Source organism: Salmo salar, chromosome ssa18 (assembly GCF_905237065.1).
Source record: "Salmo salar chromosome ssa18, Ssal_v3.1, whole genome shotgun sequence".
Lineage (NCBI taxonomy): Eukaryota > Metazoa > Chordata > Actinopteri > Salmoniformes > Salmonidae > Salmo > Salmo salar.
Genome location: NC_059459.1, coordinates 32,308,170 through 32,334,064, shown reverse-complemented (window position 1 = coordinate 32,334,064; position 25,895 = coordinate 32,308,170). Strand labels below are relative to the sequence as shown.

Genomic DNA, 25,895 nt, shown 5'->3' with positions numbered 1-25,895 from the left:
TACCCCCTATGCAGTTGTGAAGATCTAAGAGAATTGAAAAGGTGTAAGCAATATGGTGGAAATTCTGAGGTCAATATGGAACCATTACCTTACTGATTATACCTATCTAATAGAGGACAATATGGAACCATTACCTTACTGATTATACCTATCTAATAGAGGACAATATGGAACCATTACCTTACTGATTATACCTATCTAATAGAGGACAATATGGAACCATTACCTTACTGATTATACCTATCTAATAGAGGACAATATGGAACCATTACCTTACTGATTATACCTATCTAATAGAGGACAATATGGAACCATTACCTTACTGATTATACCTATCTAATAGAGGACAATATGGAACCATTACCTTACTGATTATACCTATCTAATAGAGGACAATATGGAACCATTACCTTACTGATTATACCTATCTAATAGAGGACAATATGGAACCATTACCTTACTGATTATACCTATCTAATAGAGGACAATATGGAACCATTACCTTACTGATTATACCTATCTAATAGAGGACAATATGGAACCATTACCTTACTGATTATACCTATCTAATAGAGGACAATATGGAACCATTACCTTACAGATTATACCTATCTAATAGAGGACAATATGGAACCATTACCTTACAGATTATACCTATCTAATAGAGGACAATATGGAACCATTACCTTACTGATTATACCTATCTAATCTTTTCAGATCTACATGAACTGCCAAAGTAGCAGGGGCTATGGTTTAGGGGCTAGGGTTTAGGGGCTAGGGTTTAGGGGCTTGCGTCTGTTTGGAATTGGGCTGTGGAGATCTACAGTGCACTAAAGCCAGGTATTTGCCATTAAGTTGACACCTGAGGGACAACAGGGACATGCCCACTAGAACTCCGTCTCTCCTGGTTTTCTTCTTCTTTGGATCTTGAAGGTTGATGGGAACATGATGGTAGAGCCAGAAAGTCCATCATCAGTCTGACAAAAACTGACAAAAAATTGAACAATTATTAGTCTGTCAATCTATCCTTGTCTTTTGAAAAGCAAAGGCAAGTTCGCAAGTCTTCCCAGGCGTGATGTAAATAAATGCATCAGTCCAATGGAATGACTTTGAGGTATTGCTAAATGACGTGAGCCCATGCACCAACTCTGATGACTTCTAAAATGGTGGAGGTCAAGTAGGAAATAATTGTTTGTTGATTGTGAAATGAACAAACATTGATATGAGTGCTTTTTGCAGTGAAATGAAAAGGTCTTGAACAGACCCAGACGGACTGATAGACCAACAGAAAGGTTTCCAGGCAGAAACTAGTGAGAGGGAAGGGGAAAGAGAGAGAGAGGGCAGAGGTCAACCGTGCAGGTCATCATGGCAATCAAGTGTCCAAGGTGGACTGTGTGTGTGTGTGTGTGTGTGTGTGTGTGTGTGTGTGTGTGTGTGTGTGTGTGTGTGTGTGTGTGTGTGTGTGTGTGTGTGTGTGTGTGTGTGTGTGTGTGTGTGTGTGTGTGTGTGTGTGTGTGTGTGTGCGTGCGCGTGCGCATGTGTACACTGTATGTGTGTCTATCTGTCCATCTGTTCATTCATCCATTCATGTGCGTGTTTGCCTCTGTCTGTCTGTTTCAGTGTGTCCGTCCATCCATCCGTCTCTCCACATTTAACGGTGGTCAGTGTGGAAAGGTAGACATGGAGGTCCTTGCTCTCCTGCTCCAGTTGAGGCTGGAGCCGGGCCCTGCCTCTTCCTCGGCTGGTTCCTCCCGTTTACTCTGCAGCTTAGCATGGAGCTGGATGAAGCACTGGTCCCAGTCCTCTGGAAGTAGCAACATCAGGAAGCCCAGGCAGATGATCAACACGGCGATCAGACGCACTGCGTTGAAGTGGATCTCACACGTGTACAGGTCAACCACTGGAACACAACATAACAAGGGGTTATATTACCTAAAACTTAACCAATGATCAGGCCTTCATAACGCAACGCTGACAGAAGTGCTATAACTAACACAAACAGGTGCACAACACAACAAATCAATCTGGATCAACACTAGGGGAGAGGGGGGAAGTTGAGTCAAAGGGGGAAGTTGAGACACCCTTGTTTCACTCGAGGTAAGTTGTGTCAAGAGACCACTTTTATTTTGGACAAGCTATGTTTTCAAAATTGTAATGCTTACATGATTCAATTTGATCACGGATTATGGGCAATGCAGCTTTTAAAGGTAATTTCCCATTGAGCCGACATATGCAGCGTGTACCGTGAAAGGGATCTCTGTGAACGCGGTAACATTACCTTTAAAAACCACAACTCCTATAATTGAATCCCGGCCTGAGTTAAGGTTGTTCCACTGGATGGGATAAATATCTGGAGAAAAGGACAAGGACACAGTAGAGTTGGAGGAGAAGGAGCAGAGACTTACTGGCATTGACAGGGACACTCAGGACGATGCCCAGAGAGATCAATGTGGGGTACGTGACGGCAATGCCAAAGTTCACCAGGATATTGAAAGCTGTGGAGGAGAAAAAGTCAAACTTTACTTATTAACTACAACTATTTTACTCACAGTCAAAAAGAGGAACTAGTCAGCAAGTAAAAGGCAACTTTTCAATGCAGCTTATTAACTCAATTCATTGGGTGGGCGGGAGGGGGGGTTGCATCGGCCTCTACACTGGTTGCAGGTTTGCATCAGTCTCCACACTGGTTGCAGGTTTGCGTCAGTCTCCACACTGGCTGCAGGTTTGCGTCAGTCTCTACACTGGTTGCAGGTTTGCATCAGTCTCCACACTGGTTGCAGGTTTTCGTCAGTCTCCACACTGGTTGCAGGTTTCCACCAGTCTCCACACTGGTTGCAGGTTTGCATCAGTCTCCACACTGGTTGCAGGTTTGCATCAGTCTCCACACTGGTTGCAGGTTTTCATCAGTCTCCACACTGGTTGCAGGTTTGCATCAGTCTCCACACTGGTTGCAGGTTTGCATCAGTCTCTACACTGGTTGCAGGTTTGCATCAGTCTCCACACTGGTTGCAGGTTTGCATCAGTCTCCACACTGGTTGCAGGTTTGCATCAGTCTCTACACTGGTTGCAGGTTTGCATCAGTCTCCACACTGGTTGCAGGTTTGCATCAGTCTCTACACTGGTTGCAGGTTTGCATCAGTCTCCACACTGGTTGCAGGTTTGCATCAGTCTCTACACTGGTTGCAGGTTTGCGTCAGTCTCCACACTGGTTGCAGGTTTGCGTCAGTCTCTACACTGGTTGCAGGTTTGCGTCAGTCTCCACACTGGTTGCAGGTTTGCGTCAGTCTCCACACTGGTTGCAGGTTTGCACCAGTCTCCACACTGGTTGCGGGTTTGCATCAGTCTCCACACTGGTTGCAGGTTTTCATCAGTCTCCACACTGGTTGCAGGTTTGCATCAGTCTCCACACTGGTTGCAGGTTTGCATCAGTCTCCACACTGGTTGCAGGTTTGCATCAGTCTCCACACTGGTTGCAGGTTTGCATCAGTCTCCACACTGGTTGCAGGTTTGCATCAGTCTCCACACTGGTTGCAGGTTTGCATCAGTCTCCACACTGGTTGCAGGTTTGCATCAGTCTCCACACTGGTTGCAGGTTTGCATCAGTCTCCACACTGGCTGCAGGTTTGCATCAGTCTCCACACTGGTTGCAGGTTTGCATCAGTCTCCACACTGGTTGCAGGTTTTCATCAGTCTCCACACTGGTTGCAGGTTTGCATCAGTCTCCACACTGGTTGCAGGTTTGCATCAGTCTCTACACTGGTTGCAGGTTTGCATCAGTCTCCACACTGGTTGCAGGTTTGCATCAGTCTCCACACTGGTTGCAGGTTTGCATCAGTCTCCACAGTGGTTGCCGGTGTGCATCAGTCTCCACACTGGTTGCAGGTTTGCATCAGTCTCCACACTGGTTGCAGGTTTGCATCAGTCTCCACACTGGTTGCAGGTTTGCATCAGTCTCTACACTGGTTGCAGGTTTGCATCAGTCTCCACACTGGTTGCAGGTTTGCATCAGTCTCCACACTGGTTGCAGGTTTGCATCAGTCTCTATACTGGTTGCAGGTTTGCATCAGTCTCTACACTGGTTGCAGGTTTGCATCAGTCTCTACACTGTTTGCAGGTTTGCATCAGTCTCCACACTGGTTGCAGGTATGCATCAGTCTCTACACTGGTTGCAGGTTTGCATCAGTCTCCACACTGGTTGCAGGTTTGCATCAGTCTCCACACTGGTTGCAGGTTTGCATCAGTCTCTACACTGGTTGCAGGTTTGCATCAGTCTCCACACTGGTTGCAGGTTTGCATCAGTCTCTACACTGGTTGCAGGTTTGCATCAGTCTCCACACTGGTTGCAGGTTTGCATCAGTCTCTACACTGGTTGCAGTTTTGTATCAGTCTCCACACTGGTTGCAGGTTTGCATCAGTCTCTACACTGGTTGCAGGTTTGCATCAGTCTCCACACTGGTTGCAGGTTTGCATCAGTCTCTACACTGGTTGCAGGTTTGCATCAGTCTCCACACTGGTTGCAGGTTTGCATCAGTCTCCACACTGGTTGCAGGTTTGCATCAGTCTCCACACTGGTTGCAGGTTTGCATCAGCCTCCACACTGGCTGCAGGTTTACATCAGTCTCCACACTGGTTGCAGGTTTTCATCAGTCTCCACACTGGTTGCAGGTTTGCATCAGTCTCTACACTGGTTGCAGGTTTGCACTGTCTCCACACTGGTTGCAGGTTTGCATCAGTCTCCACACTGGTTGCAGGTTTGCATCAGTCTCCACACTGGTTGCAGGTTTGCATCAGTCTCCACACTGGTTGCAGGTTTGCATCAGTCTCTACACTGGTTGCAGGTTTGCATCAGTCTCTACACTGGTTGCAGGTTTGCATCAGTCTCCACACTGGTTGCAGGTTTGCATCAGTCTCTACACTGGTTGCAGGTTTGCATCAGCCTCCACACTGGCTGCAGGTTTACATCAGTCTCCACACTGGTTGCAGGTTTTCATCAGTCTCCACACTGGTTGCAGGTTTGCATCAGTCTCTACACTGGTTGCAGGTTTGCACTGTCTCCACACTGGTTGCAGGTTTGCATCAGTCTCCACACTGGTTGCAGGTTTGCATCAGTCTCCACACTGGTTGCAGGTTTGCATCAGTCTCCACACTGGTTGCAGGTTTGCATCAGTCTCTACACTGGTTGCAGGTTTGCATCAGTCTCTACACTGGTTGCAGGTTTGCATCAGTCTCCACACTGGTTGCAGGTTTGCATCAGTCTCTACACTGGTTGCAGGTTTGCATCAATCTCTACACTGGTTGCAGGTTTGCATCAGTCTCCACACTGGTTGCAGGTTTGCATCAGTCTCCACACTGTTTGCAGGTTTGCATCAGTCTCTATCACACTGTTTGCAGGTTTGCATCAGTCTCCACACTGGTTGCAGGTTTGCATCAGTCTCCACACTGGTTGCAGGTTTGCATCAGTCTCCACACTGAAAGTAATCTACAGAAGTCAGTGCTTACCAAAGAGCAGGCCTGCTACCCCACAGAGGTATAACCAGGGGATGTCCTCAAGAGAACCAAAGTATTCCACATGGGTGAAGTACAGGATGACTGGCACAAAGCTGATGAACACAAAATTAGCCCCGCCGACGATCGTCAGAAAGAGCGCTGCCTCCCCAAACTTGGCACTGCCCAGGACCATTTTAAAGAGCACCTGTGGAGAGAGGAAGAGAGAGACAAATAGAATCAAATCAAATTGTATTTGTCACATGCACCAAATACAACAGGTGTAGACCTTACCGTTAAATGCTTACTTACAAGCCCTTAACCAACAATGCATTTGAAGAAATAGAGTTAAGAAAATATTTACTAAATAAACTAAAGTTAAAAAAAAATATTAAATGAAAAAGTAACACAAGAAAATGACATAACAATAACGAGGGTATATACAGGGGGTACCGGTATCGAGTCAATGTGCGGGGGTACAGGTTAGTCAAGGTAATTTGTAAAGTGACTATGCATAGATAATAAACAGTAGCAGCAGTGTAAAAACAAAGAGGGAACGGTGATCAGGGGGGAGAGGGAAAGGGATAGAGGAGAGTGATAGGAGGGAGGGAGTTGATTTATCAGGTACTGTAGGTACCTCATACATTCACCCCCTTTAAGGAGAACATGCGGGAAGACCAAAGAGAGAGGCAGTACCTGCCAACCATCTCCCTGGCCTGGCACTCTGCCACCGCTGTCTGTTGACCACATTAGGCCATTGTGACAGCAGGGTAGGAGACGCCACAGAACAGCCATATTATAGAACAGGAGACGCCACAGAGCAGCCATATTATAGAACAGGAGACGCCACAGAGCAGCCATATTATAGAACAGGAGATGCCACAGAACAGCCATATTATAGAACAGGAGATGCCACAGAACAGCCATATTATAGAACAGGAGACGCCACAGAACAGCCATATTATAGAACAGGAGATGCCACAGAGCAGCCATATTATAGAACAGGAGATGCCACAGAGCAGCCATATTATAGAACTGGAGACGCCACAGAACAGCCATATTATAGAACAGGAGATGCCACAGAGCAGCCATATTATAGAACAGGAGATGCCACAGAACAGCCATATTATAGAACAGGAGATGCCACAGAACAGCCATATTATAGAACAGGAGATGCCACAGAACAGCCATATTATAGAACAGGAGATGCCACAGAGCAGCCATATTATAGAACAGGAGATGCCACAGAGCAGCCATATTATAGAACAGGAGATGCCACAGAGCAGCCATATTATAGAACTGGAGATGCCACAGAACAGCCATATTATAGAACAGGAGATGCCACAGAACAGCCATATTATAGAACAGGAGATGCCACAGAACAGCCATATTATAGAACAGGAGATGCCACAGAACAGCCATATTATAGAACAGGAGATGCCACAGAGCAGCCATATTATAGAACAGGAGATGCCACAGAGCAGCCATATTATATACCCATCACCCCCTCTTTGTGTCTGTCTGTCCTCCACGGGCAGTCACCAGTGTTTCCCAAACTTGGTCCTAGGGACCGTAAGGGGGGCACGTTTTGGTGTTTGCCCTAGCACTACACAGCTGATTCAAATAATCAAAGCTTTATGATGAGTTGAATATTAGAATCAGCTGTGTAGTTCTAGGGAAACGTGTTTTGGCAACGCTGATATACTGTATATCCATCTATCTGCCTGCCTGCCTGCCTGCCTGCCTGCCTGTCTGCCTGCCTGCCTGCCTGTCTGCCTGTCTGTCTGTCTGTCTGTCTGTCTGTCTGTCTGTCTGTCTGTCTGTCTGTCTGTCTGTCTGTCTGTCTGTCTGTCTGCCTGCCTGCCTGCCTGCCTGCCTGCCTGCCTGCCTGCCTGCCTGCCTGCCTGCCTGCCTGCCGCCTTCCTGCCTGCCTGCCTGCCTGCCTGCCTGCCTGTCCAACTTGGCTATATATTTGGCCATCATACTGACACTGAACGTCAGGTTCTGGAGGCCTATCAATGCACAAACACCAAACTACATACCCCACACATCCATCTATCTGTCCCTTCAGAATCTATAAGGATCTGCCTGTCACAGTCTGAACATCTGCAAGTCTATCAAATGAAACACCAAACTACATACCACAATTACGGCCCGTTTAGCCCAGCCCAGATGTTTTAGAATGCTTCATCGTATTTCATAATATCCAATCTAGTCTCCTGTTACCTGATTATATAAGGAACAAATCTAAGGAGACTCACAAGCCTGTCCCTGTATGCACAAAGACTCCTTACATGAGACCTAAGGTTGTTCCTAATGTGTATCTCATAAAGGAGGATGTTTGGGTATTTATTCCTTCCAACCACAAAGAATAACCATGTATTTATTCCTTCCAACCACAAAGAATAACCATGTATTTATTCCTTCCAACCACAAAGAATAACCATGTATTTATTCCTTCCAACCAAAGAATAATCATGTATTTATTCCTTCCAACCACAAAGAATAACCATGTATTTATTCCTTCCAACCACAAAGAATAACCATGTATTTATTCCTTCCAACCACAAAGAATAACCATGTATTTATTCCTTCCAACCAAAGAATAATCATGTATTTATTCCTTCCAACCACAAAGAATAACCATGTATTTATTCCTTCCAACCACAAAGAATAACCATGTATTTATTCCTTCCAACCAAAGAATAACCATGTATTTATTCCTTCCAACCACAAAGGATGAGGTTTTCCTTTGACTCTGTCCTACTTTTAAGAGAAGACTGCACCATGTCTCACAGTTAAGCAAACAAATGTGTCCTGTGTGTGAGAATGTGTGTGTGTTCATGCGGGCGCGTGTGAATGTGTGTGTGTGTGTGTTTGTTCATAGAGTAGAGAAGTACCTTGTAGAGTGCAGACATTGAAGCGGAGGCCACAACGAAGGTGATACCCATGACAGAGTGGCTGTGGAAACCGTCAGCGTACGTCATCATCACGATGCCAGCGATGGCAAAGATGGCCGCCACGATCTGCACAGAGAAAGGTGGAGAGGACATATTACAATATATACCACCAGGCAGGTTTTTTAAGGAGCGGGGCACTGCTTCCATTTTATTGGATAGGATAGTGTAGAAGGAGGAAGGGGAGGGTTGAACCGGGATGTGGACATGAAGCTACTATATGGTTAGGTTAAAGGTTGAATTCTTTCACTTTGAATTCAATCTGGATATATTCATAGTGTGAAACTAGAAGTATCTCAACTGCAGTTCAATCTACCATAAATACATTTTACTACTTAGAAAGATGTGTCACTGTTGACTTGACACACCAGGATCCACTTCTGATGTACTTTTACACTGGTTTGAGAGCATCAATCAGATGTACTTCTACACTGGTTTGAGAGCATCAATCAGACTTGACACACCAGGATCCACTTCTGATGTACTTCTACACTGGTTTGAGAGCATCAATCAGACTTGACACACCAGGATCCACTTCTGGTTTACTTTTATACTGGTCTGAGATCAGATCATCAAACAGTAAGTACTGAATGTGTCCCAAATGGCACTCTATTCCCCTGGGCCCTGGTCACAAGTAGTGCACTACAAAGGGAATATGGTGTAATTTGTGACATAGCCTAAGGCAGGTAGTAAAACCTGGAGCAGCCTTGAGCCCAGCCAGGGTGGTAAGTTACGGTCGGAGAACCTTACAGTAGCACTGAACAGGTTCACGCCCCAATGGCCTTGTGTGTGTGTGCATGTGTGTGCGTGTCCTTGTGTGTGTGTCAGAGTGACAGAGTTGTTGTTTGTCCCTGTCTTTCGCTTCCCACTCCCTTTCCTCCAGCCGTTCCCCCTCCCTTTCCTCCTGCCGTTCCCCCTCCCTTTCCTCCTGCCGTTCCCCCTCCCTTTCCTCCAGCCGTTCCCCCTCCCTTTCCTCCAGCCGTTCCCCCTCCCTTTCCTCCAGCCGTTCCCACTCGCTTTCCTCCAGCCGTTCCCCCTTCCTTTCCTCCAGCCGTTCCCACTCCCTTTCCTCCAGCCTTTCCCCCTCCCTTTCCTCCAGCCGTTCCCCCTTCCTTTCCTCCAGCCTTTCCCCCTCCCTTTCCTCCAGCCTTTCCTCCAGCTGTTCCCCTCCCTTTCCTCCAGCCGTTCCCACTCCCTGTCCTCCAGCCGTTCCCACTCCCTTTCCTCCAGCCGTTCCCCCTCCCTTTCCTCCAGCCGTTCCCCCTCCCTTTCCTCCAGCCGTTCCCCCTCCCTTTCCTCCAGCCATTCCCCCTCCCTTTCCTCCAGCCGTTCCCACTCCCTTTCCTCCAGCCGTTCCCACTCCCTGTCCTCCAGCCGTTCCCACTCCCTTTCCTCCAGCCGTTCCCCCTCCCTTTCCTCCAGCCATTCCCCCTCCCTTTCCTCCAGCCGTTCCCCCTCCCTTTCCTCCAGCCGTTCCCCCTCCCTTTCCTCCAGCCGTTCCCCCTACCCTTTCCTCCAGCCGTTCCCCCTCCCTTTCCTCCAGCCGTTCCCCCTCCCTTTCCTCCAGCTGTTCCCCCTTTCTTTCCTCCAGCCGTTCCCCCTCCCTTTCCTCCAGCCGTTCCCCCTCCCTTTCCTCCAGCCGTTCCCCCTCCCTTTCCTCCAGCTGTTCCCCCTTCCTTTCCTCCAGCTGTTCCCCCTCCCTTTCCTCCAGCCGTTCACCCTTCCATTCCTCCAGCCGTTCCCCCTCCCTTTCCTCCAGCCGTTCCCCCTCCCTTTCCTCCAGCCGTTCCCCTCCCTTTCCTCCAGTTCCCCCTTTCCTCCAGCCGTTCCCCCTCCCTTTCCTCCAGTCATTCCCCCTCCCTTTCCTCCAGCTGTTCCCCCTTCCATTCCTCCAGCCGTTCCCCCTCCCTCTCCTCCAGCTGTTCCCCTCCCTTTCCTCCAGCCGTTCCCCCCTCCCTTTCCTCCAGCCGTTCCCCTCCCTTTCCTCCAGCCGTTCCCCTCCCTTTCCTCCATCCCTTTCCTCCAGCCGTTCCCCCTCCCTTTCCTCCAGCCGTTCCCCTCCCTTTCCTCCAGCCGTTCCCCTCCCTTTCCTCCATCCCTTTCCTCCAGCCGTTCCCCCTCCCTTTCCTCCTGCCGTTCCCCCTCGCTTTCCTCCTGCCGTTCCCCCTCCCTTTCCTCCAGCCGTTCCCCCTCCCTTTCCTCCAGCCGTTCCCCCTCCCTTTCCTCCAGCCGTTCCCTCCCACAGTAATGTCTGTTACTGGTGTAATGGTGAACACAATGCAAACACACACACAACTACCTGCACAAACACAAACACAGTCATGATAATCATATACTATCTGGTCCAGGGCCCAGTGCTTTCCAATCAGCAAAGACAGTCTCCCATACAGGAAAGGATTGATGGGCTGTGTGTGTGTATGTGTGTGTGTGTGTGTGTGTGTGTAATGAATAGGGACTTGGCTTGGACCAGCTGAGTGGATTAGCACTGCATTAGAGAGGTGTCAGGAAGATAAACTATCAGTGTGGTTATGACCGGTGCTTCATTTGTAAATCGGGAGATGCCGGAACAAAAAGTGAGCGTTAGAGTGGGGTGAGTTGGGGCCTCTAAGGTACCGGAACGAATAAAAACATTTAAAAAAGGTGCCGGATCCAGTTCTGGCGGGATGTGGCGCAAATGAAGCACTGGTTACGCCTGGACAGAGTCAAGGGGTACCATGGGTAACCCCCCCACCCCCCCCTCTCTCTCTCTCAGCCTCTCTCGCTCTCTCAGCCTCTCTCACCCTCTCTTTCTCTCTCTCTTTCTCTCTCTCTCAGCCTCTCTCGCTCTCTCAGCCTATCTCACCCACTCTTTCTCTCTCTCCTCTCTCTCTCAGCCTCGCTCGCTCTCTTAGCCTCTCTCACCCACTCTTTCTCTCTCTCCTCTCTCTCTCAGCCTCTCACCCTCTCTTTCTCTCTCTCCTTCTCTCTCTCTCACCCTCGTTCTCTCACCCTCTTTCCTTCTCTCTCTCTCTTTCTGCAGTGCAGGCTGTCTGCCTTTCAGTCACCTCTCTAGCTACATAAAAAATAGAATGACCTGCCAGGTCAACCCATTACGCAACGTTGACTTGAATGGGGATGTCCGTTCTCTAGAAACGCCAGCTATGTCAGTCACAGAAATAAATTGACTAGGGACAAAGCGCCTCATACCATGGCAATTTGACCGGAAGACCCATGGGTATACTCAATATGGCTGACATGGTAATTCTATTCAGGGGCGCAACTTTCGTTTTTTTTTATCCATTCGGATAGACACCCCAAACAGCCTAGCCAACCTACCCAGTGAAAGTTGCACCCCTGATTATATTTCTATGGTCGGTTACCTCTCTACCGAGATTTGTTTCTCTGAGAAAGCCTGCTGCTTTGCTGCTTGGTTTTCTGGGACATGGACCCCTCAGTGATTGGACACGGCAATTTGTTTTCCTTTCTCACACACTGCTGTGTCAGCAAACCCAAGGTCAGGGAATGGGGAAATGGACCAAGACTGGGTCTGGGCTCTGCTGAGGCAGTCTGTCACTCCCACCACTCCACCACAACACCAGGCCACACTCACAGAAGACCTTTCTAACCCCAAGGGTCTTTACGAGTTCAATAAAGGTTAAATGAAAAGACAAAACTCCAGCTGAGAAATGTGTGTGTGACTGATTGGGTTGGAACCTGGGTGGGTCTCGTGTGCTAGCTTGCTGAGCTAAAAGCCAAGGCAGGGTTACTCTCACACCTCTCCATAACAACATAAAACTACAGGAGAGAGATACAGGACTCTGAGATACAATATACTCAGAGATATACAGGTAACTGCCAAAATAAAGGAAACACGTGAGTAAATGAGGGATACAAAGTGTATTGAAAGCAGGTGCTTCAACCCAGGTGTGGTTCCTGAGTTAATTAAGCATCATGTTTAGGGCCATTACTTTGGCCATTATTTTGTCTACCGTGGCTATGCCCCCATAGGATGACAACGCCCCCATCCACAGGGCACGAGTGGTCACTGAATGGTGAACATGAAAACGATGTAAACCATATGCCATGGCCGTCTCAGTCACCAGATCTCATCCCAAATGAACCGTTACGGGAGATTCTGGAGCAGGCGCCTGAGACAGCGTTTCCCACCATCAACAAATCACCAAATGATGTTGTTTCTCATGGTGGAATGGTGTCACATCCCACATGCAGTGCATTTTGAAAGTATTCAGACCTCCTGACGTTTTCTACATTTTGTTATGTTACAGCCTTATTCTAAAATGGATAAAATAATTTTTTGCAATGCAATAATTAGCCATGTCTATGTGTGGATTAGAATAAAGGCTGTAACACAACAAAATGTAGAATAAGTCAAGAGGTATAAATACTTTCTGAAGGCACAGTAGGTACAGTATGGGACAGATGCCATCCCTTATAAACCATTCTCCTACTGACAACTATCCACCCACCTCACCCATGAAATAGCCCAAGCTAAGTACCAGAACACTGTCATACTTCAAAGGGATGATTGGACTCTCCCCAGCCTCTCCCCTTCTCTCTTCATTTTCATATGAAGGAAAGCCCATCCAAGATCCTCCGCATTACTGCAGACATCAAAACACTGCAATACCCATCAACAGTCAGAGAGAGAGAGTAAGAGAGAGAGAGGGAATGACAGGAGGGAGGAGGGAGAGAGAATTAGAGAGAGGGAGAGAGAAAGAGAGAAAGAGAGAGAGAGGAGACATGGGGGAGAGATGGGGGAGAGAGGGTGAGAAATGATGGGGAGAGTGAGAGAGAGAGAGTGTGCAAGAGAGAGAAAGAGAGAAAGAGACAGGGGAGTCATGGGAGAGAGATGGGTGAGAGAGAGGGAGAGAAAGATGAGGAGAGTGAGAGCGAGAGAGAGTGTGAGAGAGGGAGAGAGAGAGAGAGAGAGAGAGAGAGAGAGACAGGAGTCATGGGGAGAGATGGGGAGAGATGGGGGAGACAGAAGGAGAGAAAGATGAGGAGAGTGAGAGAGAGAGAGAGAGAGAGAGAGAGAGAGAGAGAGAGAGGGAGACATGGGGGAGAGATGGGGGAGAGAGAGGGTGAAAGATGGGGAGAGAGCGAGTGTGAGAGAGAGAGTGAAAGATGGGGAGAGAGTGTGAGAGAGGGGGTGAAAGATGGGGAGAGAGAGAGAGAGAGAGCGAGAGAGAGAGAAAGAGAGGAGACATGGGGGAGAGAGAGGGGGTGAAAGATGGTGAGAGGGAGAGAGCGAGAGTGAGAGAGAGAGAGAGAGAGAGGAGACATGGGGGAGACATGGGGGAGAGAGAGGGGGTGAAAGATGGGGAGAGCGAGAGCGAAAGAGACAGAGAGAGAAAGAAAGGGAGAGAGAGAGAGAGAGAGAGAGAGAGAGAGAGAGAGAGAGAGAGAGAGAGAGAGAGAGAGAGAGAGAGAGAGAGAGAGAGAGAAAGAGAGAGAGAGAGAGAGAGAGAGAGAGAGAGAGAGAGAGAGAGAGAGAGAGAAAGAGAGAGAGAGAGAGAGAGAGAGAGAGAGAGAGAGAGAGACATTCTGATTAGGTGTTTTCCTTCCAGATCTTCCCTCCAGTTATTCACACAAACAGTACATACATACACACATTCATTCATTTATCCGGATTAGTCACAGTGAGATCAAACATATTTTGCAAGAGAGACCTGAACTTGTATTTATAAAACGTCTCAGAGTGTATTTTATTTTATTATTAAACATTTATTTAACCAGGAAGGGCTCATTGAGATTTAAAATCTCTTTTTCAAGAGCGTCCCGGCCAAGACAGGCAGCACCAAGTCATTACAAAAATTACAGACAAACAACATGAAAAATTACAAGTAATCTAGTAAAAACCATAGAATTCACAAGAGTATAACAAAATCAAAAACAGCAAATTAAAAACATTGACAGGTCAGGGAATCAGACTCAAGATCATTCATCAGTGATTTAAAAATACCAATTGGTACAAGTTCTTCCAGTTGAAAAGTATTTTGTAAGGCGTTCCAAGACGATGAATACATATAAGAGGGCTGATCTAGGATCAGTTTGACCTTTGAGATCGTAATGAATAGGATTATATGGCCAGGGGGACCTGATGCTAAATCAGTCTTTCTACGGGGACTGCCTGGGACCTAGTCAGGGAGTTCTAAATGTAGGCTACAGAAGACAGAGGTCAGTGCGGGACATCATTTTTCTTACCGTGATTTTTTGTCTGGGCTGCTTCAAATGAGTTTGAGCCCACTCCTGTGAGATTGCATACTGCAATACAACTATTATACAATAATTTGCGGGAATAAAATAATATTTTTATCCCGAATTTGTCTTTCTGACCAGCAGCATGAACCATTCCGACCACGCCGCACACTTCTCTGTCGGGTCCCGATGGCGACCCGGGAATCCCGCTCTACATCAAGACTCCTTCCTGTCTTCTCTATTTCTCTGAGAGGTAACAGTTCCAGTTCAGAAGATCATATATAAATAATGTCATTACAAGGACACACTTCAGTTTCCACATTAGGCTTTTCAGTACCACTGCAGAGAGAAGGGAACTCTCAGCCAGCCAGGACATCCTTAGCTTGGTTCTACAGTGGCTTGCGAAAACATTCACCCCCTTGGCATTTTTCCTATTTTGTTGCCTTACAACCTGGAATGAAAATAGATTTTTGGGGTGTTTGTATCCTTTCATTTACACAACATGCCTACCACTTTGAAGATGCAAAATATGTTTTATTGTGAATCAAACAAGAAATAAGACAATAAAACAGAAAACTTGAGCGTGCATAACTATTCACCCCCCCAAAGTCAATACTTTGTAGAGCCACCTTTTGCAGCAATTACAGCTGTATGTATCTTGGGGTGTGTCTCTATAAGCTTGGCACATCTAGCCACTGGGATTTTTGCCCATTCTTCAAGGCAAAACTGCTCCAGCTCTTTCAAGTTGGATGGGTTCCGCTGGTGATAAACAATCTTTAAGTCATACCACAGGTTCTCAATTGTATTGAGGTCTGGGCTTTGACTAGGCCATTCCAAGACATTTAAATGTTTCCCGTTAAACCACTCGAGTGTTGCTTTAGCAGTATACTTACGGTCATTGTCCTGCTGGAAGGTGAACTTCCGTCCCAGTCTCAAATCTCTGGAAAACTGAAACAAGTTTCCCTCAAGAATTTCCCTGTATTTAGCGCCATCCATCATTCCTTCAATTCTGACCAGTTTCCCAGTCCCTGCCGAATAAAAATATCCCCACAGCATGATGCTGCCACCACCATGCTTCACTGTGGGGATGGTGTACTCGGGGTGATGAGAAGTGTTGGGTTTGCGCCAGACATAGCGTTTTCCTTGATGGCCAAATAGCTCAGTTTTAGTCTCATCTCACCAGAGTACCTTCTTTCATATGTTTGGGGAGTCTCCCACATGCCATTTGGCAAACACCAAACATGTTTGCTTATTTTTTTCTTTAAGCAATGGCTTTTTTCTGGCCACTCTTAGTTTAATTAATGGTGCTCCGTGTGATGTTCAAAGTTTCTGATATTTTTTTAGAACCCAAACATTATCTGTACTTCTCCACAACTTTGTCCCTGACCTGTTTGGAGAGCTCCTTGGTCTTCATAGTGCCGCTTGCTTGGTGGTGCCCCCTGCTTAGTGGTGTTGCAGACTCTGGGGCCTTTCAGAACAGATGGACTTTTTAACTTTATGTCTTTTATTGTCACATTATAGTATTATTATTTTTAATTTCACTTCACCAATTTGGACTATATTGTGTATGTCCATTACAGGAAATCCAAATAAAAATCTATTTAAATTACAGGTTGTAATGCAACAAAATAGGAAAAATGCCAAGGGGGGTGAATATTTTTGCAAGGCACTGTATCCAGCAACTTACTGATAGCTACATTTCAGAATACCTTTGTTCATTTGACAAACTCTCTCCCAGAGTGACACCGAGGTCCAAGTTCATTAACAATTATCTAACAATGACCCTTAATGAACTATCCCCCAGCCCTGACGGAGCAGTTACATTCACTTGAAAGCAAATGTTTTTTTCTGCATTGCAGTACAGGTTATCTTCTGAATGCCCACAACTTGATTGAGTTTACCAGGCTTAATGAAATAGTCCCAAAACTGTCAACAGTATTTAAAATACTTAAAATAGTATTTGAACCCAGGTCAGCTCCCCATGTCCCCCCAACTCTTCTGAACCCAGGTCAGTTCCCCATGCCCTCAACTCTTCTGAACCCAGGTCAGTTCCCCATGCCCCCAACTCTTCTGAACCCAGGTCAGCTCCCCATGCCCTCAACTCTTCTGAACCCAGGTCAGCTCCCCATGCCCTCAACTCTTCTGAACCCAGGTCAGTTCCCCATGCCCTCAACTCTTCTGAACCCAGGTCAGTTCCCCATGCCCTCAACCCTTCTGAACCCAGATCAGTTCCCCATGCCCCCAACTCTTCTGAACCCAGATCAGTTCCCCATGCCCTCAACTCTTTTGAACCCAGATCAGTTCCCCATGCCCTCAACTCTTCTGAACCCAGGTCAGCTCCCCATGCCCTCAACTCTTCTGAACCCAGGTCAGTTCCCCACGCCCTCCTCTTCTGAACCCAGGTCAGCTCTCCTTGCCCTCAACTCTTCTGAACCCAGATCAGTTCCCCATGCCTTCAACTCTTTTGAACCCAGATCAGTTCCCCATGCCCTCAACTCTTCTGAACCCAGGTCAGCTCTCCTTGCCCTCAACTCTTTTGAACCCAGATCAGTTCCCCATGCCCTCAACTCTTCTGAACCCAGATCAGTTCCCCATGCCTTCAACTCTTTTATGTAGTACTACTTCTGACCAGGGCCCAAAGAGCTCAAAAATAGTGCACTATAAAGGAAATAGGGTGCCATTTGTGATGCAAACTAGCCTCCAACCCAATATCGTTTTTAGTATAAAGGAAGTGTCAGAGTCTGGGAGGCAGGGAGCCATTAGCCTCTGGTTCATCCAGGTTAAAGCCCACTAAAACAGGGAATCCAGGACACACAGTTAATTACTGTCTGCTCTAATTTAATTAGGTAGGACCTAGCTAGTCCAACTGACACTGAGTCTGTGGTCTTAATTAGGTAGGACCTAGCTAGTCCAACTGACATTGAGTCTGTGGTCTTAATTAGGTAGGACCTAGCTAGTCCAACTGACACTGAGTCTGTGGTCTTAATTAGGTAGGACCTAGCTAGTCCAACTGACACTGAGTCTGTGGTCTTAATTTAGGATACATTTTTATCTAGCCCTGAAATGAACTCTTATCTACTCATACAGTGAGGGAAAAAAGTATTTGATCCCCTGCTGATTTTGTACGTTTGCCCACTGACAAAGAAATGATCAGTCTATAATTTTAATGGTAGGTTTATTTGAACAGTAAGAGACAGAATAACAACAAAAAAATCCAGAAAAACGCATGTCAAAAATGTTATAAATTGATTTGCATTTTAATGAGGGAAATAGTATTTGATCCCTCTGCAAAGCATGACTTAGTACTTGGTGGCAAAACCCTTGTTGGCAATCACAGAGGTCAGATGGTTGGCAGGTACTGCCTCTCTCTTTGGTCTGCCTGCATGTTCTCCTTAAGGGGGGTGAATGTATGAGGTACCTACAGTACCTGATAAATCAACTCCCTCCCTCCTATCACTCTCCTCTATCCCTTTCCCTCTCCCCCCTGATCACCGTTCCCTCTTTGTTTTTACACTGCTGCTACTGTTTATTATCTATGCATAGTCACTTTACAAATACTTATTTCCCTCATTAAAATGCAAATCAATTTATAACATTTCATTTCTTTGTCAGTGGGCAAACGTACAAAATCAGCAGGGGATCAAATATTTGTTTCCCTCACTGCACCTGGAGGAATCTCCAGTCAGAATGTTATCTCTTCGTAGGTTCCTTGGACATCTCCTGACAGACTTTGTGCATCGCACGCACGCACACACACACGCACGCACGCACGCACGCACACACACACACACACACTGTAACTCACCCTGACGCCCATGAAGCGGTCTCTCAGTACGATCCAAGAGAGCAGGAATACGAAGGCCTTGTTGCAGCAGAACAGAGCTGACACGTCTGTAGTGTTGATCTTCCTCAGGGCCTGTGTTAGAGACAAGATTACATGCCACAGCTTAAAATGACTCCACCTGCTTCGCCCAATTGCTAGATTTTCGGTGGTGTAGTTGGCTACGTGTGTTTTTGAAGCAGAGGATCAATAGTTTGAGTCCAGTAAGGGGACAGGGATGGAGAAGGAAGCTATACCGCTAAGCTAGCACAGTGACACCTGTTACACTTGCAGGCACTATACAATACTGTCACAGTCCCTAACCTGACACACACACACACACACACACACACACACACACACACACACACACACACACACACACACACACACACACACACACACACACACACACAACCCCCCCCAGGATGGGGAAAGCAGCACAGTACCTGAAGGTACAGGTAGTTAGTGAGGATCCACAACAAGCCAAACGGAGCCACCTTCGTGAAGAACACCTTGGCTGTCAGCCCGTCGTCCCCGAAGAACCGACAACACTCCCTAGAGAGGAACACACACAGATGAACACCCACAGGCATGCACGTACGCACGCACACACGCACACAAAAACAGACACACGTGCACAGCACACAGGTACATGTACAGTTGAAGTCGGAAGTTTACATACACTTAGGTTAGAGTCATTAAAACTCGTTTTTCAACCACTTCACAAATTTCTTGTTAACTTCATCGGGGTAGGGGGCAGTATTTTGACGTCCGGATGAAAAGCGTGCCCGTAGTAAACTGCCTGCTTCTCAGGCCCAGAAGGTAGGATATGCATATTATTAGTAGATTTGGATAGAAAACACTCTGAAGTTTCTAAAACTGTTTGAATGATGTCTGTGAGTATAACAGAACCCATATGGCAGGCAAAAACCTGAGAAAAAAATCCAACCAGGAAGTGTGGAAATCTGAGGTTTGTAGTTTTTCAAGTGATTCCCTATCCAGTATACAGTGTCAATGGGGTCATTTTGCACTTCCTAAGGCTTCCACTAGATGTCAACAGTCTTAAGAACATTGTTTCATGCTTCTACTGTGACTGGGGAGAGAATAAGAGCCATTGGAATCAGATGACAGAGAAAATGACATGAGCTCAATGGCGCGCCCTCACGTGAGAGTTAGCTGTGTTCCTTTTCTTTTTTGAAGATAAAGGAATCGTCCGGTTGGAATATTATGGAAGATTTATGATAAAAACATCCTAAAGATTAATTCCATATATCGTTTGACATGTTTCTACAAACTGTAGTGTAACTTTTTTGACTTTTCGTCTCGACTTAGTAAGTGCGTGCCTTGCATTTGGAATAGTGAACCTAACGCGCGAAAAAAATGCTGGTATTTGGACATAAAGATGAACTTTATCGAACAAAACAAACATTTATTCTGGAACTGGGATTCCTGGGAGTGCATTCCGATGAAGATCATCAAAGGTAAGTGAATATTTATAATGTCATTTTTGTTGACTCCAAAATGGCGGGTATCTGTATGGCTTGTTTTGATATTTAAGCGCTGTACTCAGATTATTGCAAAATTTGCTTTCGCCGTAAAGCTTTTTTGAAATCTGACACAGCGGTTGCATTAAGGAGAAGTGTATCTATAATTCTTTGAATAACAGTTGAATATTTTATCAATGTTTATGATGAGTATTTCTGTAAATTGATGTGCTCATTCACTGGAAGTTTTGGGAGGCAAAACATTTCTGAACATTACACGCCAATGTAAAATGGGGTTTTTGGATAAAAATATGAACTTTATCGAGCAAAACATACATGTATTGTGTAACATAAAGTGCCATCTGATGAAGATCATCAAAGGTTAGTGATTAATTTTAGCTGTATTTCTGTTTTTTGTGACGCCTCTCCTTGCTTGGAAAATGGCTGTGTGGTTTTTCTTGTCTAAGCGCTGTCCTAACATAATCTAATGTTATGCTTTCGCCGTAAAGCCTTTTTGAAATCGGACAATGTGGTTGGATTAACGAGGAGTGTATCTTTAAAATGGGATATAATAGTTGTATGTTTGAGAAATTTGAATCATGAGATTTCTGTTGTTTTGAATTTGCCGCACTGCTATTTCACTGGCTGTTGAATAGTGTGTCCTGCAGGTGGGACGCTAGCGTCCCACTTAACAAACTATAGTTTTGGCAAGTTGGTTAGGACATCTACTTTGTGCATGACACAAGTAATTTTTCCAACAATTGTTTACAGACAGATTATTTCACTTATTATTCACTGTATCACAATTCCAGTGGGTCAGAAGTTGACACAAAGTTGAATGTGCCTTTAAACAGCTTGGAAAATTCCAGAAAATTATGTCATGGCTTTAGAAGCTTCTGATAGGCTAATTGCCATCATTTGAGTCAATTGGAGGTGCACCTGTGGATATATTTCAAGGCCTACCTTCAAACTCAGTGCCTCTTTACTTGACATCATGGGAAAATCAAATGAAATCAGCCAAGACCTCAGAAAAAAAATAGTAGACCTCCACAAGTCTGATTGGGAGCAATTTCCAAACGCCTGAAGGTACCACATTCATCTGTACAAACAATAGTATGCAAGCATAAACACCATGGGACCACACAGCCATCATACCGCTCAGGAAGGAGACAAGTTCTGTCTCCTAGAGATGAATGTACTTTGCGAAAAAGTGCAAATCAATCCCAGAACAACAGCAAAGGACCGTGTGAAGATGCTGGAGGAAACAGGTACAAAAGTATCTATATCCACAGTAAAACGAGTCCTATATCGACATAACCTGAAAGGCCACACAGCAAGGAAGAAGCCACTGCTCCAAAACCACCATAAAAAAGCCAGACTACAGTTTGCAACTGCACATGGGGACAAAGATCGTACTTTTAGGAGAAATGTCCTCTGGTCTGATGAAACAAAAATAGAACTGTTTGGCCATAATGACCATCATTATGTTTGGAGGAAAAAGGGGGAGGCTTGCAAGCCGAAGAACACCATCCCAACTGTGAAGCACGGGGGTGACAGCATCATGTTGTGGGGGTGCTTTGCTGCAGGAGGGACTGGTGCACTTCACAAAATAGATGGCATTACGAGGAAGGAAAATGATGTGGATATATTGAAGCAACATCTCAAGACATCAGTCAGGAAGTTAAAGCTTGGTCGCAAATGGGTCTTCCAAATTGACAATGACCCCAAGCATACTTCCAAAGTTGTGGAAAAATGGCTTAAGGACAACAAAGTCAAGGTATTGGAGTGGCCATCACAAAGCCCTGACCTCAATCCTATAGAAAGTTTGTGGGCAGAACTGAAAAAGCATGTGCGAGCAAGGAGGCCTACAAACCTGACTCAGTTACACCAGCTCTGTCAGGAGGAATGGGCCCAAATTCACCCAACTTATAGTGAGTGGGAAGCTTGTGGAAGGCTGCCCGAAACGTTTGACCAACTGGGAATGTGATGAAAGAAATAAAAGCTGAAATAAATAATTCTCTGTCATGACTTCCGCCGAAGTCGGTTCCTCTCCTTGTTCGGGCGGGGCTCGGCGGTCGACGTTGCCGGTCTTCTAGCCATCGCCGATCCACTTTTCATTTTCCATTGGTTTTGTCTATGTTTCCCACAAACCTGGTTTTCATTTCCCAATTACTGGTCATGTATTTAACCCTCTGTTTCCCCCATGTCTTTGTGTGTGATTGTTTATTGTTAAGGTCGGTACGTTTCCGGCTGGTTTGTTCCGGGTGCTGTGTTCACCCGTGTTGTATGGCAACCTTTATTGTTCGCACATTGGTTTTGTTACTTTGTGCTATTTTCTCAAGTAAAGAGCGTTGTCCACTCATCCCGGCTCTCCTGCGCCTGACTTCATGCACCAGCTACACCCACCACCTGACATTCTCTCTACTATTATTCTGACATTTCACATTCTTAAAATAAAGTGGTGATCCTAACTGACCTAAGACAGGGACTTTTTACTAGGATTAAAAGTCAGGAATTGTGAACAATTAGTTTAAATGTATTTGACTAAGGTGTATGTAAACTTCTGACTTCAACTGTATATGTACAAACACAGACAAACAAACAAACACAAGGTCACACAGCACAAACACATGTAAACAAACACAATCACATTTTAGTACACAACACTAGTGTTAGTATTCATAGTCTATGCTAGTGATAGGGGAAATCGATACAGTTAAATATCACAATATTATTTTGGATGATATTATATTTAAGCAATAAGGGTGTGTGTTGTATGGCCAATATACCACTGCTAAGGGCTGTTCTTAGTGCCTGGATACAGCCCTTAGCCGTGGTATATTGACCATATACCACAAACCCCCGAAGTGCCTTATTGCTATTATAAACTGGTTACCAACATAATTAGAGCAGGAAAAACAAATGTTTTGTCATACCCGTGGTATACGGCTGTCAGACAATCAGCATTCAGGGTTCAAACCACCCAGTTTAAAATTATATTTTGACTCCAAGTATCGATATGTAAAATAAGACATATATACATGTCGTGTCTTTGGCTATGCCGGATTAAGTGATATGACATGCTAACTTATAAAATGATTTCTCTGTAATTAATATTACCTGATTAAGCTAATCATGTACATGTAATTAACTAGAAAGTCGGGGCACCACGGAAGAACGTTTATAGAGCTGTTATCTTCCGAATAAACTCTTAAAATACTTTGTAATATTTTACATCGATAGCAGTCAATATTAACCCTTGTTTTATTTTCAGTCTCATAATGAAAGTTGTAAGTTCTTGGCTATCTTCACGAACCCTGGCTAACAAGTTGAATCAGCAATACAAAATTGGGTTTAATTATTTATTTACTAAATACCTAACTAATCACACAGAATTACAAATACACAGAATACAATGATGTCATACAGAAAACGTCCCGGTAGACGGAACAGATATGACGGCTGGTTACACAAAGGAAAGGGGGTTGGGCTTGAATGAAAGAGCGGGAAGATTTAGGAACAGAGAAACAGCAGCTATGCTATCGTAAATACATTATCTTATGCATTCTAAATTACCGCCCATTTGGAAAAGGAAAATGCAATAAATATTTACTCTGAGCTGCACTTCGGTAGATTGGTCGTAGATGCTGGCCGGGTTGGCCAACAGATCTCCCTGTTTTCGGAAGAATGTCAATGGTGGTCCATTGGATACGTGGTGGTATCTTCGTCTGGTTGTTAGACTGGATCCGTCGTCCGTCCTTTCCTAACCCACGTTAGCAGCGGCCGCTGCTAACTCAATGGCTAGGAAGTAGCACTTCTGTAGTGAATAAGCTCAAAGTTCATACCAGTTCATACCAGAGCTCACGCCGAGGTTGGCTTAGTTCTGTACTTGACATGTGTGTCCTTCTAACGTAGAGGCTGCAGACCTCCCGTACTGGAACCAACGGTTATCTTTTCGTCAAAGGATTATATAGTGGAGAGGGGGAGGGAGGTGTTTCATCGTTTATAACCCCTGTCTCTTCACAGGGTTGGGCCACTGATCGAGCAGGGCACTTTCCTTATGAAAACCCAAATCTCTCATTCGGAAGCTAAAATTACATTTCATCTCCTAACAAACATTTTCAATATCAAACATTTCAATTGCATAACAATTCCATGTGACTCTGATAACTAGAGGGCGTATACTTTCTCAGATACAGTTTATGTCGTCCTGTCATCAGTCATAATGTCTCAGATGACAACCGAACTGACATACATACTCATTACGTTCCCAAGCATATTTCCAACTGGTTTTATTAACAAAATATGTGGTACCTTTCCCCATTTGTTTGATGTTCCCAGACTCTCTATATTTAACACAGGCTATTCAAGTCCTTCAGTAGATTCAGAGAGGGGAAGGGAGAAAGGTATTTATGGGGGGGGGGTCATAAACCTTACCCACAGGCCAACGTCATGACAGTCTTGCGATTAACCTGCATGTTATAACCCAACATAAAAATGAACGTGGGTTGTCCTAGTTGTGGATCATCGTTGTGGTCCCCATCTGGCGGTCGACCCGGGTAGGGTGTCTGCAAATGAAAAAATCTGCTCCAAGGCTGGGCAGTAGATGTCCAGTTGGTGGTTGCTATTGCAGTCCCCCCTCTGGTGGTCGACCCGGGTAGGGTCTCTGCAAATGAAGAAGTCCGTTCCATGGCTCGGCAGCGGATGTCCGGATTGGGATCGCCGTTCCAGACCCGTCGTCTGGTCGTCCAGACTGGAATATCTGGGCAGTAACTTAGGCAGATGTTAACAACGCACACACACTCATGAAATATATCATTACATTTCCCCCCAAATGAGCGGCGTTGTGGCACTAACTGATGGTTGTATGGGGGAGTTGTTTATGGCTCTATCACTTTCTATGTGCCGAAGAAAATGAAACAAAATGAATGAAAGCATAAACAAAACAAAATATAGTTATGCCACCTTAATCATCTAATTGGACTGTATTCTATCTACGTCCATGGTCTTGGCAAAATGACCCTATCATGGCATTGTCTAATGTCATATCTAGGGCTTTCCTAATTTGCGGGGTGGCGCTTAGGGTACTATCCTAAGTTGACAACTATATGATAAGTCTACAGCTGTAAGGCACTAGTTTTGGGCAGTCTACAGGATGACCTATGGACTTCTGGTTAGAAAACTGGTGAGTGCTGTAGAGTCAAAGGCCTAGAAGTAAATGTTCAACTTTACTAAGGCTGGTATTTTGCTTGGACCCTTAAGTGATCCTAGCATAAATCCTAATTGGATGTTCCGTTGTGCATGTGCGTTTATGCTTACACAATCGCGCATGTCAAGGGAAGAAAACCAAGTATCCTGGCAGATTACAACTTGTTCAGAATGAGTCTGACGTAGTCAGGTAATTTTCAGGTCAATGCCTGGAGGTCAGTCAGAATTGGTGTCAAGGGAGTCTGTAGTAGTTTTCTACAAGTCACTGTGTCTTCCACTATTGTAGTGGCAGTAGGTATGAAGTCAATTTCATAGCTATGTTATCCCCGGAGGAGCTAACCTCACGACGGAAGTACTCTAAGTATTAGACCAGTCGTACGTGGTGTGATCATGGTTCATGACTTCTAATAATTTTCTCCTGAACGGAGGGTTCTATTTATTAGTGGCATGTGTTAACCATTGGAAGAGTGCAATGGAGATTCCCTTCCCGTGTTGCACTCTGAGTGACTCCTATGTCGCTATTATCAATAGCAATTTAACTTGTGAGGTTACTAATCCTCTTACTGAGTGTTGCTGGACTGACTGTGGTATTGGTACTGGTATTCAAGGGGTCCAGTTGTCCTACCGATTTATTCTGAAATATTATCTACCGGAATACATGATTGGAGCATATTACTAGTTGTATTGTAGTTGAACCTACACATGGCAAGGAATGATTATTGTTGCCATTTGTTTTGGAGG

The 25,895-nt window shown here is 45.5% G+C and overlaps 1 protein-coding gene across 2 annotated transcripts in view; it reads right to left on the bottom strand.

Moving 5' to 3' along the window:
* Nucleotides 1-1,524: 1,524 nt before the first annotated feature.
* LOC106595966 (putative thiamine transporter SLC35F3) overlaps nucleotides 1,525-25,895 on the bottom strand; it is a 201,708-nt gene continuing 177,337 nt past the window's right edge. For both annotated transcript variants that reach the window (XM_045701037.1, XM_045701038.1), the window contains 6 exons: nucleotides 18,909-19,017; nucleotides 18,445-18,555; nucleotides 8,385-8,510; nucleotides 5,500-5,692; nucleotides 2,406-2,495; nucleotides 1,525-1,900 (listed from right to left, as the gene is read on the bottom strand). In XM_045701037.1, coding sequence (XP_045556993.1) covers nucleotides 1,662-1,900; nucleotides 2,406-2,495; nucleotides 5,500-5,692; nucleotides 8,385-8,510; nucleotides 18,445-18,555; nucleotides 18,909-19,017 — 868 coding nt within the window. In that variant the 3' untranslated portion in view covers nucleotides 1,525-1,661. The remainder of the gene's footprint in view (nucleotides 1,901-2,405; nucleotides 2,496-5,499; nucleotides 5,693-8,384; nucleotides 8,511-18,444; nucleotides 18,556-18,908; nucleotides 19,018-25,895) is intronic.